Raw genomic sequence first — 16,716 nt, 5'->3', positions numbered from 1 at the left:
ACCACACATGAGCTCGTACATTTTTCGTATGCCCAAGTATAAGGCTTTAGTGGTTTAAGAAAATGCTCCTGACCTTTCATATACATGTGTAGTTCCTGATCATATAAATGTGTAGTGTGACAGATTATGTCTGTGCTGATCAGATAAAAGTATCATAAAAGTATCAGATGGTATTATTATCAGAGGTTAAAGGTTTACTTCAGCCAGCTCCATCTTCCTCTCCCAGGTGCGGAAGCTCCACTGCAGCTTGTTGTGTTTGTCCTTGAGCTGGATGTACTGCAGGACCCCAGGAACGCTGTACTCTGCCATCTGACTGCACAGCTTCTGGTTCAGCCTCTCTGCTGTTGAAGAATGCTCCTGACGATGAGGGAGTCAAGGTTCAATTTTGAGGTGGTCTTCATCAGTACTTTTACTTTACTTGATTATTTTAGTTTTAAATACTCTATACTTGTATTCCACTACATCTCAGAGGAAGAACTTTTACTTTGACCGCTTTAGTTACTAGTTACTTTGCCAATTATTTAGGTATGCGGTCAAGTGCAAGCCTGGCTCAGGGAGAGTCCCTAGGCACTTTGGATCTTTAACATCATGTCCTGTGTTTTCTAAATCTAAATCTAACTTTTTTTTCAAAAATAGCAGATGTAACAGCAATGTGATACATTGTGAGCTTGTACATCTATGTTTGAAAAGCTGAAGTATGAAATAAGGCTTAAGTGGTTAATGATCAATAATTATAGTCCAATAACATATGTATGATTCTGAAATGGCCATTCTGCATAATGAGTACTTTTGCTACTTAAAGTATATTTTGATACTTTTGATGCTTGATACTTTGCCTTATAAGATTTTGACAACAAAGTATTTTACACTGTGGTACTGCTACTTTTACTTACTACTAAGGATATAGGATACTTTAGTAGAGATTTGGGGTTGTGTAGTTATCTTGTCATGATGTAACTCCAAAGGTGGGAAAGATTATAAAACAATGTTGCTCCATTGATTAGAAATGATGATTAAAAGAATGCTCCTCATCAACTCACATGGTGAAACAACTCTCACTAGTCACTATTTTAGCACGTAAATGAACGCAAACAAAGCAGATTCTAACAATATATAACATCCTCATGATGTTATTGGCAGACTCCGTAGTAGTATTAAACAATAACATAGTTTGAAAAAACTAAAACATAGCAAAAACATCACATTGTGAGCTTGTAGATCTGCTATTTTCGCTATAGAAATTTGGTGAGGAGGGGAAAAAGGAGAGGGCCCAGGATAGGACATTGTATGGAGGGTATAAGTGGTTAGTGTGTGTGTGTGTGTGAGAGAGACAGACCTCTTGGACCTGGGTGGTCTCTGCCTCAATCTTCAACAGCAGATCATTCCTGTTGGCGATGTCGTTACTCAGCTGCTGAGATTCACGCGTTTCGCTCTGCAGCTTCTTTTGCTTTTTCTCACACACACACACACACACACACACACACACACACACACACACACACACACACACACACACACACACACACACACACACACACACACACACACACACACACACACCCCCCCCCCCCCCCCCCCCCCCCCATACATATAAATAAATGAACCAGAGACAACAACACACTAGTGCAGTCAGCTAAATGGCCATGATTTGAACACTGCGGTTAGAGCAACTTTCAGGTTGTGTGAAAACTGGAACCTTATTTCATAAATGAAACCTGCTGTTGTAAACAACATGTCCAGGTAGGTATGGAAGCCTTGCAGTTAGATCCCATCTTGTTCTCACGGTGAATCTTATCCAACCATGATGATTACACTGACACCAAAGGCAGCAGCAGCACAAATATCCACGTTAACTGTGAATGAAAATATGAGAAATGCTCATGTATGTCATTCAATAAAAACAACAGTCACACACTAAAGTGGAGAGTCCTAGGGTTCCCAAAAAGTATGATTTTTTAAGTGTATATAAAAAGGATGCAGTATAAAATAATGCATTCTTTACAGACTTAATATTTTTGCAATATGGTAGTCTCTCCCTTCTCATCTGTTTAGGATCAAACACGCACATTGATGAACAATAACTTAACTGAAACAACTCTGATGAAGTTGCTATGTAAATACATTTTTCTTAATAAATAAACGTATTTTAAAAGGATATATACCAGTCATAAATAAGTTCATAGCACATGCAAATTATTGACTGACTCTTTAACATTACTTTGTGATTATCAAATGATTATTACTGTTTTTACACCAAGTCTCTTGGCCGAAAATAGCTGATCTACAAGCTTACAACTTGTTGCTGTTGTTGGCCGGGTCAACTAAGTAAATAGGATTGAATTGCTTAATATCCTGAATAAAGTATTACCTCCACCTTCACATCCCTCCTTTGACAGTGATATTTCTGGTTATTTCTATACCAATACAAAGCACAGTACAGTACTTGAGTAAATCTACTTTGCTACCTTCCTATACTGCTCATGGTCATGGAACACATGAACAACAGAAGCAGCAGATAAAGATGGACTATGTGGGCTTATGCCAGGTAACTACAAGGTTCTACCAAAGTTCAGGGTCAGTATTTCAGCATTTAACCAGAACTCATATCAAGTACAGTGCACTAAGACAGATGTATGGTTTTACAGTATGTCAGGACAGACAGGACATTAGATGAAAACATATTTGAGAAGCATATGTATCAATGGCCTGCACAGCAGAGATGAATGACAAGCTTTATATGCAGTACATAGTAGAGCTCATATCAATGATGATACAGTAGGTCTAGTTGAGCAGATGCAGAGTAGATCATCATTACTGACATATGCACGAGAAGAAAAAAAAAACACCTCAAGTGATATTGAAATCATTCACTGTACTATCAATAGTGTAGTCTAACAATAGTGTGTATACTTGTATACACCCTATTGTGTATATAAACAAGTTTAATGTGAAATATTTGGAGTTTAAAGCATGTCATATGGGACACTTTTATTTGATTATAACCATGTTGTTTAAAAGAAGTAAAGATGTTTTGCCCCATTTGTTGCAATTATGCTTTTTGCTCAAAATAAAGAATATCCATCCCTACTATAATGTAGCCTGGTAAACCCTCCCTCCGGAAATCTCATTTCCGGAGGGAGGGTTTACCAGGCTAACTATAATGGAGTACTGGTACTATTGACAATTTGACATGACTAATAATAAGAGTTCTAGGATTACTTTTTGACCACTTCTACTTTTGATTGCTTGTTATGCACACAACCCACATACTGTACTATAGTGTACATACACAACATGCCTGCTGGGTCTAAAATACATATTAGCCAGTAATTAATGTTTAACCAGTGTGTAGAAACAAAAGGATAGAGCTTGTTTAGGATTAGGTGAGTGTGTGTGTGTGTGTGTAAGGTGGCTTGAGCCTCCCGTGGCTCAAATCACCTTCAGGCGGCACGCCTCCGTCGGTGAAACAGAGTGCACCTTCTTCAATCTGACTGGTTCTCCAAACGTACTGTGACATTTACGTTTTGACAAAAAAGAAAAACACACAAAAGTGATGTTACATCAATGTACGTACTGTCATTAACCATTGAATTCGTTTCCCCCCATTACAAGCAGGAATTGTGTGAAGAGAGAAGGTTAATGGAAATTCTTAAACAACACTTGGTCGTTTTGTAGCTGCAGTTGAAGCAAGTTCAACTTGGATTGTAACTTTAGAATTTGTAGCAACTACAAAAGTTGGGCGTCTAGGTGGTTAATTCCCAACATCCATCTTTACTCAAATGGTACAGACCACATAACAAAATGCATGTTAATCCCATATCCTGACAGACCTGTCAATGATCTTCATAACCTGTACATAGCAGACAGGCCTGTCAATAATCTTCACATCCTGTACATAGCAGACATACCTGTTAATCATCTTCAGTTACTCCTCCTAATCCTACAGTTACTCGTTTACAGTTACTCGTTTACAAAACTAGGCTTTCTAAGTAGCTAATAAGAAGACTCACTTTTTATCACCCGTTTTCCCTGAATAAGTCATCTTTTCCCCAGACAAACATAGACAGATATTTTTAACGTAACAATAATTAGTCTGTTTACATCTTTCCATGACAAACCTTTCTAAATGTGCCATAGAAGTTTCAAAGGTATCAGATCTACAAGCTGACAACGTTGTGAGCTTGTATATCTGCTATTTTCACACGTTTTCTTCTTTTCCCCAGTACTGTACATGCTAGGTTGATAGCATGTACAATTAAAACTGTTTTGTTGCAAGAAGTTTACGACTAGTTGCTTTGGCCTTTAGATAGCGATTGACATCAAGTTTATTCCTTTAGAGCAGCCAATTATTTGAATCTGTTTCTCTCCCAATTTAATAGTCATGCCATTTAATCCTCCCCACACATTTATGTGTCACTGTTACTGTATCCTACTGGTTCAGCTGGTGAATGGTAAATGGTGCATTTATATAGCAGCTTCATCCAAAGTGCTTTACAATGTACAATGTGTATTACATTCACCCAGTCACAATAATGCAGCTTGTAAAAATAACGCAGCGCTCATCCACTGTGAGATGTCAGACCTTGTACAGACTGCAGCCAATAATAAATACAACATCCAGTGGAATTTTCTAAAATGAACCTGCAGCTGCAGTTGCGACAGGTTCTTGAACGGTACGTCAAATGGCGAAAATAGCCGATCTACAAGCTCACTATGTGTTGGATAACCTACAGGACAGATACTTTACCTCCATTTGATCAACTACCGACTCTGTTTTAACCTGAGGTTATCTGTCAAAACAGTAATTATATTACTTATTATCTCGATTACTAAGTAGCTCTGCATTACTTATTATATAGCAAAAGTAATATAGTAATATTGTATAACAAGTAACTTATTACACTTCCAGAGTAACTTGCCCAACAATGATGCTTACACCCTGCAATGTTGGAGTAGATATCTACCGCACTGAAGTCTGCCGCAATGGTTTTGGTCTCGACCCCACATTTGCTCTCTGAAGGGGGAAAAAAACATGAGGAAAGAGGAGATAAATGGAGGAAATAGTTAATTCATTTCACCCTGGTTTTGTCTCAAGAGCTGCGACTATTCTGTCAATGACAACATGCCCTCATGAGAATCTCTCATGATGGCTTCAATGTGACATTTTCCAGCCCTCTAAAGCCTAAAGTAGGGATTACCACTTAGTTTAGTTTAATTACAGGTTAACTACTGTAAGTAAGAATAAAATATACATATATATAGTTTAGATTGGATGAAGGTTGTGAATCACTCAGGGTCCCAAATTAAAGTCCACCAGGATTATATTTACCCACAAACGCGAGTGGCGTCTTGCGCAGTATGTAGTGTAGTTGCCTCAGTCATCAAACTATGCAAGCACAAGCTAAAATATTGTATTATGTGAAATTGAAATTCCACAGCCGTTGGCAGTCTCAGCTTGTCAACTTGCTTCCTCAAGTGTCATAACATTGCAGTGTGACCAGTGGTGGACGTTGGACAAATTATTCAACCCAAGTACTTCATTCAAAGAATATTCCTAGTCAAATATTACTAAACTACAAGGGAAAGTTGGTCAGTCAAATTTGTGCTTGAGTTTAAGTACTGAAGTACTTGCTTTTAAAAATACTTCATACGGTCAGTAAGTAGGCCTATTCAAAAGTAAAAAATACAAAGAATTCCACAGAAAAGGAATCTCAAGAAGGGGACGTGTACCGAATTGCCTGATTGAGTCATCATAATAGGAAATGTGCCCATATAATCGCATGCGTCTGCTCACTCATACATAAGACACAAATCAATACATCAGTTAACTTGAGTTTAACCATTTCAGTTAAATAATGCCTGGGCTTCATATAATTTGTTGCATGTAGTATCGTGAAACAAATTAAATCAAACCCTTAACACTCATTATTTAATTACAAGCTTTTTCTCCCACACCACACATATTATTTAATAATTGAGGTTCAGACGTAGACATATTTGTTTAAACTATGAATGATTACTGTAGGCATTTAACACTACCACCGCCAGGCCCGTAGCCTACGGGCCGATAAATCCAACCGTAAAGCGCCGATCCCGTAGCCTACAGGCTGTGGTGCTTTTTCCTTTTTTTTCGAAAAAAAAAACTTTTCAATTTTCTATACGGCACATTTCATTGTAACACCACCGGAAACGGAATTATTCGGGATCACGTTTTGCCGATCCCGTCGGCCTCCATTCTAAAGCGCACACTGAAACGCCATTTTCTTCGATTGTAGTTTTTCTCCTCGCTGATCACTGTTTAACATAAACCGTTCTAACTACAACATGGCGGCTCTGTTTGACACGTGGTTTTCACTGGTAGACGCAGGGAGATCTCCGCGATGTATACAAACAGTGCACAGCTCAATCTTAAGGATTTTAACGAGGTCTATGGCGACGTGAAAAAAACAAAAAACAATAAAACGTTGGCACTGGTGAGTACATTATGAGATTAACCTCTGGCGGTCAAAGTGTTAACATTCACATTCATATTTTTACAACATTACAATATCAGTTATCTTATTATCAGATGCCAATTTGTCTCCTGGAAACAAATATGTGTATAAATTATTGCAGAGGTGTTAAGACGTCATCAAGTAAAAGTAGTCCCTCTTGTACTGTAACTTCAGACTCCTGACTCCAGACTTTTTCACAAATAACTCCCTCTGTTCATGTGTGAGTGACTCTAGCCTAGGAAAAAAACGGTGTTATATTTTGCTGCATACACCCATTTGCTGGATTAATTACTGATAAGTACCATGGACAGCAATGAGATAAGTACCATGGACAGTAATGACAGAGAGGAGAGGATAAGGATAAGGATAATTCCTTTTAACAGGACGTTCATGAAAGTCCTTGCGGGCTTGTTTCCAATGAGGGCCTGTGAGCAATTAGGGGTTAAGAGTCTTGCTCAAGGACAAATTTCATTTCATCGACACATATGCTGGCGTGGCCTGGAATCATACCTGGGGCAACCAGGGCCTCTGGCTCCCTAGGCGGGCTCACTAACCACTCAGCTATGGCCGCCCCAAAAAAATTAAGAGTCTTGCTCAGCGACAAGAGAGAGAGCGAGATACAAAGAAAATGTTTTGAACGCAGTGAAAACCAGCCAGATATTTGAAATGTTACCTTTTGATTGACTGGTGATAAAAACATAATGGAAGCAGGGTAGTAATAACAGATTAAAGATACATTTTAATAACAAATATGTTCTGGGTCGAGTAGTTGTAGCTGCCTAGCGTGTGTGGGGGGGGTCCACCAATCACTCAAGCCCAGGGAATAAATAATAATGTACCTGTCCATCTGCTGTGTGTATGAATGGCCAGAGTATAAAATAGGGTTAAAGTGGTGATACTGATTTTGCTATATTAACACAATTTCCTGGGGAACCCCTGGAACCTATTCAAGGACACCTGGGGCACCACTTTGAGAACCACTGCTCTGAAGTCAGGTAATGAACACCAACATCAACCATTAACACAGACTGGTGTTTCTCCACAAGCAGGTGCTGCATCTGGTTAGTGAATAGAAAATAGATTTGCAGGTCGGGATACCAATTTCATGCAGTCAGGGGATATATTTCATACATGTGAACTTGTGAAATTGTAGGTGATAAAACAAATGAATGGTTTCTCTCTCCTGACTGGATCAAACTGGTGTAAGAGCTGAAAAAGAATGTTCTGCTTACTAAAGAGCTGGAGAGAAAATGGTCCTCACAATGTCTATTTCTCAAATTTGACAATACTTGTGGGGACATTTGGTCCAAGTACACACACACACACACACACACACACACACACACACACACACACACACACACACACACACACACACAGACACACAAACACACAAACACACAAACACACGTTTCTCTCAGCATGTTCATAGCCCTCTTGTTGACAGAAAGTACTGTTATTGTAGAACAACCTTGATGGCTTGGACTTCAGAAATGCTGTAAAAATGAACAAAAGGTTGTTTCTACCTTAATTTATTTGTCCTAAGTCATGATCACCTCCTTCTGCTGGGCTATTTCCTCCTGAGCATTACACAAAGCCTCCTATGGAGTAAAGGACTGAACAGTGAAATGGGATTTGTGGAAAACAGGACATTTTCAGTTGTTAGAATTCATATTTACTACAAGGTTTATCTTAGTGGACGACACATAAACACACTAAAACATACAGAAACTGCATCTGTCACAGTCAAACTCTTCATTCCCTCACCCAACTACTAAACTATATACTTTACCTTGTTCTGGGCCACTGTGGTAGACATACTAGCTATCTATTCCTGGATGGCTTTCATGATGTCATCCACTGCCTGGATCTGTTGATCTCATAACCAGCTTGCTCTCTTCGCATTTCCTCCAACTCCAGGGCCACCCTATATGCATGGATGTGCCCACACATGGACAGAAGACAGGATGAGATGATAGAAGACGGGTAAGACGTGGCACTGTGGCCTGTCCACTCTTAAAAGCAGGTTGCTTGCCCCAAAGATAGAAATTAGGGTCATATCGCATATACTGTAGATTTTGATATGGAAAATATGGTATTTGTAATTGTTTACCCCAAAATATAGGTCTGCTTTACTCCAATGTTTATCATTCTTCAACATACAGCAAACTATGTACAGAAATGGCATTATGCTTTAGACCAGTGGTTTCCAAACCTTTTGTGCCCATGGCAGACCAAAGTGCAAGTCAAAATCTCAAGACCCACCTGTATTAAAATCTGTGCAACACCTCTATGACATGTGTTATTATCACTGCAAATCTATATTTGTATTTACTAATACCAAATAAATAAATAAAAACTGTTTTCTATGAGTGCTTAGTGCTTATTTTTGCTGCTAAATGCAAACTACCTAGAAACAGTCAGTCCTATAACACCTTTTAACTTAACTTTATGACATGGCAGGCAACATGAAGACACCAGAAATATGCATACCTGTTGTTTCTCCTTGAGCTTCTTATTGAAAGCATCAGCTTTGGCCTTGGCCGCGTTGAGTTTCTGCTGAGAAGCTTTGAGCTCCTTCTCTCTCTCAGTCTCTGCGTTCTTCATCTTGTTCTCCAGCACCTTGTACTTCTCCTCCGCTTGCTTCTGCACGTCCTTGGTGCTGCACAGAGTCTCCTCGCTCACCTCTGGACGGATGCTAACACACCCAACACAAACGCACTGTTTACATTAAAATGCGTGTACGTTTAGCCCATCCTTTTAAAACCACATTAACCCTGCCATTCCTGTTTAGGGCAAAGTTCTAAATAACTTCTAAAAGCGAATTTCCAAAATAGTGAATCTACAAGTTCAAAACATATCCCGAAGTAACTTTGTTGTGAGCTTGTAGTTCGGCTAGGTACATACGGTAGGGCTTAAGACATGTCGTTAGATGTGACTGCATGGGTACTGGAAGAAAGTAGTACTGAAAACATTTGAGAGAGTGTGTGTGTGTGTGTGTGTGTGTGTGTGTGTGTGTGTGTGTGTGTGTGTGTGTGTGTGTGTGTGTGTGTGTGTGTGTGTGTGTGTGTGTGTGTGTGTGTGTGTGTGTGTGTGTGTGTGTGTGTGTGTGTGTGTGTGTGTGTGTCCTCACCATAGACAGTAGTAAAAAGGTCCTCACCCATGGCCTTGTGCAGTCTCTCCATCTCCTCCTGCTGTTGGAAGGAGCTCAGCTGCATCCAAAATGTAAAAGAAAATAGGGTAAAACAGAGTCACAAAAGTGTTTGCCCTTAAACGTTTTTACACATTTGTGGTTGACGGAGTAATTTAGTATTCTAAATAAGTAAGTAAGTACTTACTTATACTAAATAATATAAGGGTATACAACAAGGATCTGGGAAAAGAACTGTAGTAAACACAGACTAATATATGTGAGCAGAAGGACAACCAAGTCTGAGAATTTAACTGTGGGTGAATGTTTTTGAACCACCATACTTAGTTGACCGTATTCTTATGGACTACACTAAATATCTTTACCAAAAATTGCCGATCTACAAGCTCACAACGCATCGCATTGGGTTGTGAGCTTGTATATCTGTTATTTTCTGCTAAATGTTAACTCCAGAATAGGAATGGTTCAAGTGGTTAATTCATTTAATAAAACACTACCTCTGGTGGCTTCATATTTAAGACTTCCTTCCTTGAAATAATCAAAGCAAAATATGACCAACTACAGAGTATATAAATGTTGTATCAATGTTTGACACATGCAGAAATGCAATCAGGCAAAAGGAATCCCAATTTGAAACCAATGTGTGCAGTTATTAACACTCTATAGCCATATAACAAGGTTAGACAATTCATGAAGACCTAAGAGTACATTTACTGTAGCACCTTCTTCTACTCCACACAGCCAATATGTCTATATTGTCCGCCTAGGTAGGACCTCCGGAGGCAGGCTAGGCAGGCTCACTAACATCAACTATAGCCGCTGGTATAGAACCTGTACCTCTGCTGTGTCTTCCATCACTAATCCATCTTCTGCTGACTGCTCTTCACCGTGGACTAGAAGAATGTCTCCACACGCTTCCACTTGGTCAGTAAAGCCTTACTGATGTCAGCTACAGCACAGATACCATCTTATAGTCATCTGAATTTGAAATATGGAAAACATGAGATGTGTGACACTGCAGAGACACCTTACCTTATTTTGTCCATCACATCTCCAAATGAATAGAAAGATTAGGAATTAGAAATGCATGTTGATTAAGACAACATAGAACAACATGTTGAATGTTTCCTGTAACTCCTAATTAACCACATGAACCCCATAGCGTCCTTATTCTTGTAATTGGCAAACAAACGGTTGACATTCAGCGAAAATAGCCAATCTGCAAGCTCATAACACCTCGCATTGCAACGTGTTGTGAGCTTGTAGATCGGCTATTTTCTGCTAAGAGATTTGGTGCAGAAGGGGAAAAAGGATCAACGAAGTATTTTTTTGATTTGATTTATTTGAAAAGCCAAAACCACATGGTCACCGCAGTTCGAGGATAACACAAGAAAGTCCTGAGACTTATTTCCGTTGAGGTCCTCTTACAATTAACAAGAGATGTCCTGCCTACTGTTAGACCCTTATGGATGTTAGTATCCTCTTCATCATTTTAAAGGTGTTTCCTTCCATTCAGAAATTCCACTCAAATTGAAACCAGATCAGTTATTTGGTTCAAATAAGTCAGACACCAGATTGATTGATCAGAAGGTTCACATTTCAACATCATGCAATTAGACAATTAGGTACCAACATGTAAGTGGAAACGTAGCTACCACATTAACAAAGTAGACTGTTATTCAAAATGTGCTGATTATAATCTTTACAACATCCCTCTCTGTAGAATGTATTTCAAGTTTTATAATCACATTTTCAAAAGTAACTTATCAGCAATAAGGTCTGCATAATGATACTGCTCACAATTATCTTTATTTTTGATGGGTGTTTATTTTTTCCTCTCAAAACTTTTTCCTCCCTAACTAAGGATCTGCAGACAAAGAGTGATTGTTCATAGAATATGATAGTCAAATTGTTTTCTTGTCATTCAGAAGCAGACAGACAGACAGACAGACATCTCATACAGGCATACAAACAAAGCAGTTAGCAAACAAAACACAATACAACACAACACAAGAAGGCAACAACAACAATGATATAGCATGTCTGAGGTTGAAAGCATCACACAGATTGTACAGCTACTCATATTAATACCTCTCCTGTCCAAGTCCTTCAGGGATTTGGATGACAAGTCTACTTTGGACTTATTGAGCGTGGCCTCTGTACCATGCTCTGTAAACAACATTACATTAGGATTAAATTAACAAGTATATATAGAACACAACATAACTACACATCATAAAACAAACTACACTACACTACTACACTACAACACAACACAGCCTAGACTAGAGCATCATAACAAAGACTGCTTTGTTATGATGCTCTATAGGTGTTGTGACTGTCACAACACATTTTAAAAAAATGTTCAAGAATAACGAAAATAGCCAATCTCTATCTCTGGTCCATAGCATTGGACCAGAGCAAGCCGATCTCGGCAATCAAAACTTGTCATGTCACAACGTGATGTTACTTATGAGCTTATATGACTCATAACATGACAATGGTGGATTAAAAGATAATAAATAAAGACTTGAGACAGACAAAGAGGATAAGCTTACCATACAGCAATTTGTGTTGTCAGTCTGATAGACACAGATCAAAAGAGCAGCGCTCCTTTCCAAAAGTGCCCAGCCAGCACCACCAAGCAACAAAACAACCATTGGTTGACAAATGAGAAGAACAGCGTGGAGTGGACATACTTTAGCCCTGAAACATGACAGTCGAGCGTCATGTGAACCATGGCTAAACATACTTTAGCTGCTAGGCTACAGGAATAGTTATAATATATCTACATAGATATATGTAGATCTACTGGCTACAGCCAGGACACTACATTTATACTAAGAGACTAGACTTACCAGAGACTATACAACTGCATCGGGTTCTGTTCTTCGTAGGCTCTAAGATACAATCCTACTTATTTGATCCGGGTTGGAAATGTGCTGTCTCTACGCTACGCTAAAACCAATGGAACCACAAGGTCTCTGAGCTGGAGGTCTCCATGTCCATCGAGCGGCTCACCAGGACTACATCCTGGCATCTGTTGTCTGTCCAACCTCTCTTTATCTTTGTCCAGTCTCAAAATTCTTCTACAGACGGGAGCCCGGAGCAAGAGCTCCACGTGGATACGTTCCCATAGGGTTTTAGGCTACTTACTACTCGCTAACTCTATGCTATTGCTCTGCTCTCTAGTCCAGTCCCCCCCCCTCTCTACTCCAGTCTGATCTACAAGCAACTGTGAGCTTGTAGATCTGCTATTTTCAAATGGCTGAAAAGTGGTTAATGTATGTTTTGTAATAATAATCAAAATCTACAAAGTAACTAAGTAACTCAAGTTTTCAAATACATGCAGTGGAGTAAAAGTACAATATTTGCATCCGAGATGTAGTGGAGTAGAAGTAATAGTATTGGAAATACTCAAGTAAAGTACAAATACCTCAATTGTACAGTAGGCCTACTTGGTTAGATCTATAAAAATGCCAAACATGTAGACCTACTTATATTGTGATGTGATATACTACACACACGCACCGCGGTGAAGTTGGTTTCAGGTTGGATATTCACCCAGTTGGATATTCGAAAATCTTAGGGACCGTCAATAAATTACAGATTGCAATTTAAAAAAAATGCTATATCTCCTAGACAAAACCACCTGGACACACCAAAACACATCACAATGTTCATTGACCATGCATACACTATGCACACCCTTTATTTTGAAAAATTTCCTAAAAATATATTTTTTATGATTTTCCGAAATCTAAGAAATGTAATAACTTTTTGGTCGCATGACCTTTTCAACAAAATCATTGTTCAAATTATTTGTCAGTAATTCCCACATCATGCACACCCTTTATTTTGAAAGTTGTCCTCAAAATGTATTTTTTATGAATTTCTGAAATCTAAGAAATTGAATAACTTTTTGGTCACATGACCTTTTCAATAAAATCATTGTTCATATTGTTTGTCAGTCATGCCTACATGATGCACACCCTTTATTTTAACATTTTTCCTAAAAAAATATTTTTTATGATTTTCTGAAATCTAAGAAATTGAATAACTGTTTGGTCGCATTACCTTTTCAACAAAACCATTGTTCAAATTATTTGTCAGTAATTCCTACATCATGCACACCCTTTATTTAGAAAATTTCCCTAAAAAAATATTTTTTATGAATTTCTGAAATCTATGAAATTGAATAACTTTTTGGTCACATGACCTTTTCAACAAAATCATTGTTCATATTGTCTGTCAGTCATGCCTACATGATGCACACCCTTTATTTTGAATAGTTTCCTCAAAATGTATTTTTTATGAATTTCTGAAATCAAAGTAATAAAATAACATTCAGGTCACATGACCTTTTCAACAAAATCATTGTTCATAGTGTCTGTCAGTCATGCCTACATGATGCACACCCTTTATTTTGACATTTCTCCTCAAAATGTATTTTTTATTAATTTCTGAAATCTAAGAAATTGAATAACTTTTGGGTCACATGACCTTTTCAACAAAATCATTGTTCATAGTGTCTGTCAGTCATGCCTACATGATGCACACCCTTTATTTTGACATTTTTCCTCAAAATGTATTTTTTATTAATTTCTGAAATCTAAGAAATTGAATAACTTTTGGGTCACATGACCTTTTCAACAAAATCATTGTTCATAGTGTCTGTCAGTCATGCCTACATGATGCACACCCTTTATTTTGACATTTTTCCTCAAAATGTATTTTTTATTAATTTCTGAAATCTAAGAAATTGAATAACTTTTGGGTCACATGACCTTTTCAACAAAATCATTGTTCATAGTCTCTGTCAGTCATGCCTACATGATGCACACCCTTTATTTTGAAAAGTTTCCTCAAAATGTATTTTTTATGAATTTCTGAAATCTAAGAAATTGAATAACTTTTGGGTCACATGACCTTTTCAACAAAATCATTGTTCATAGTGTCTGTCAGTCATGCCTACATGATGCACACCCTTTATTTTGACATTTTTCCTCAAAATGTATTTTTTATTAATTTCTGAAATCTAAGAAATTGAATAACTTTTGGGTCACATGACCTTTTCAACAAAATCATTGTTCATAGGTCTGTCAGTCATGCCTACATGATGCACACCCTTTATTTTGAAAAGTTTCCTCAAAATGTATTTTTTATGAATTTCTGAAATCAAAGTAATAAAATAACATTCAGGTCACATGACCTTTTCAACAAAATCATTGTTCATAGTGTCTGTCAGTCATGCCTACATGATGCACACCCTTTATTTTGACATTTCTCCTCAAAATGTATTTTTTATGAATTTCTGAAATCTAAGAAATTGAATAACTTTTGGGTCACATGACCTTTTCAACAAAATCATTGTTCATAGTGTCTGTCAGTCATGCCTACATGATGCACACCCTTTATTTTGACATTTTTCCTCAAAAATGATTTTGTTGAAAAGGTCATTTTTCAGAAATTAATAAAATATACATTTTGAGGAGAAATGTCAGAAATAAAGGGTGTGCATCATGTAGGCATGACTGACAGACACTATGAACAATGATTTTGTTGAAAAGGTCATGTGACCCAAAAGTTAATCAATTTCTTAGATTTCAGAAATTAATAAAAAATACATTTTGAGGAAACTTTTCAAAATAAAGGGTGTGCATCATGTAGGCATGACTGACAGACACTATGAACAATGATTTTGTTGAAAAGGTCATGTGACCCAAAAGTTATTCAATTTCTTAGATTTCAGAAATTAATAAAAAATACATTTTGAGGAAACTTTTCAAAATAAAGGGTGTGCATCATGTAGGCATGACTGACAGACACTATGAACAATGATTTTGTTGAAAAGGTCATGTGACCCAAAAGTTATTCAATTTCTTAGATTTCAGAAATTAATAAAAAATACATTTTGAGGAAACTTTTCAAAATAAAGGGTGTGCATCATGTAGGCATGACTGACAGACACTATGAACAATGATTTTGTTGAAAAGGTCATGTGACCCAAAAGTTATTCAATTTCTTAGATTTCAGAAATTCATAAAAAATACATTTTGAGGAAACTTTTCAAAATAAAGGGTGTGCATCATGTAGGCATGACTGACAGACACTATGAACAATGATTTTGTTGAAAAGGTCATGTGACCCAAAAGTTAATCAATTTCTTAGATTTCAGAAATTAATAAAAAATACATTTTGAGGAAACTTTTCAAAATAAAGGCTGTGCATCATGTAGGCATGACTGACAGACACTATGAACAATGATTTTGTTGAAAAGGTCATGTGACCCAAAAGTTATTCAATTTCTTAGATTTCAGAAATTAATAAAAAATACATTTTGAGGAAACTTTTCAAAATAAAGGGTGTGCATCATGTAGGCATGACTGACAGACACTATGAACAATGATTTTGTTGAAAAGGTCATGTGACCCAAAAGTTATTCAATTTCTTAGATTTCAGAAATTAATAAAAAATACATTTTGAGGAAAAATGTCAAAATAAAGGGTGTGCATCATGTAGGCATGACTGACAGACACTATGAACAATGATTTTGTTGAAAAGGTCATGTGACCCAAAAGTTATTCAATTTCTTAGATTTCAGAAATTAATAAAAAATACATTTTGAGGAGAAATGTCAAAAATAAAGGGTGTGCATCATGTAGGCATGACTGACAGACACTATGAACAATGATTTTGTTGAAAAGGTCATGTGACCCAAAAGTTATTCAATTTCTTAGATTTCAGAAATTAATAAAAAATACATTTTGAGGAAACTTTTCAAAATAAAGGGTGTGCATCATGTAGGCATGACTGAAAGACACTATGAACAATGATTTTGTTGAAAAGGTCATGTGACCCAAAAGTTATTCAATTTCTTAGATTTCAGAAATTAATAAAAAATACATTTTGAGGAAAAATGTCAAAATAAAGGGTGTGCATCATGTAGGCATGACTGACAGACACTATGAACAATGATTGTGTTGAAAAGGTCATGTGACCAAAAAGTTATTCAATTTCTTAGATTTCAGAAATTTGAGGGAAAATGACAAAATAAAGGGTGTGCATCAT

General features: G+C 37.2%; 1 protein-coding gene and 1 long non-coding RNA gene across 2 annotated transcripts in view; both read right to left on the bottom strand.

Moving 5' to 3' along the window:
• Nucleotides 1-2,271: 2,271 nt before the first annotated feature.
• The window catches only part of LOC308092147 (cilia- and flagella-associated protein 263-like), an 89,606-nt gene continuing 75,161 nt past the window's right edge, over nucleotides 2,272-16,716 (bottom strand). The window contains exons 3-4 of the mRNA XM_080438000.1: nucleotides 3,170-3,508; nucleotides 2,272-3,087 (exon numbers count right to left, since the gene is read on the bottom strand). Coding sequence (XP_080294126.1) covers nucleotides 3,380-3,508 — 129 coding nt within the window. The 3' untranslated portion in view covers nucleotides 2,272-3,087; nucleotides 3,170-3,379. The remainder of the gene's footprint in view (nucleotides 3,088-3,169; nucleotides 3,509-16,716) is intronic.
• On the bottom strand, nucleotides 4,921-10,595 carry LOC308092197. Its single transcript, XR_013933780.1, has 6 exons — nucleotides 10,483-10,595; nucleotides 9,628-9,706; nucleotides 8,988-9,192; nucleotides 8,287-8,421; nucleotides 8,021-8,095; nucleotides 4,921-5,014 (listed from the first exon to the last, which is right to left on the bottom strand). It is a non-coding gene; the product is annotated as an uncharacterized lncRNA (long non-coding RNA).

Source organism: Gymnoscopelus braueri, assembly GCF_963280865.1.
Source record: "Gymnoscopelus braueri genome assembly, chromosome: 1".
Lineage (NCBI taxonomy): Eukaryota > Metazoa > Chordata > Actinopteri > Myctophiformes > Myctophidae > Gymnoscopelus > Gymnoscopelus braueri.
This window is presented reverse-complemented; position numbering and strand designations above follow the sequence as displayed.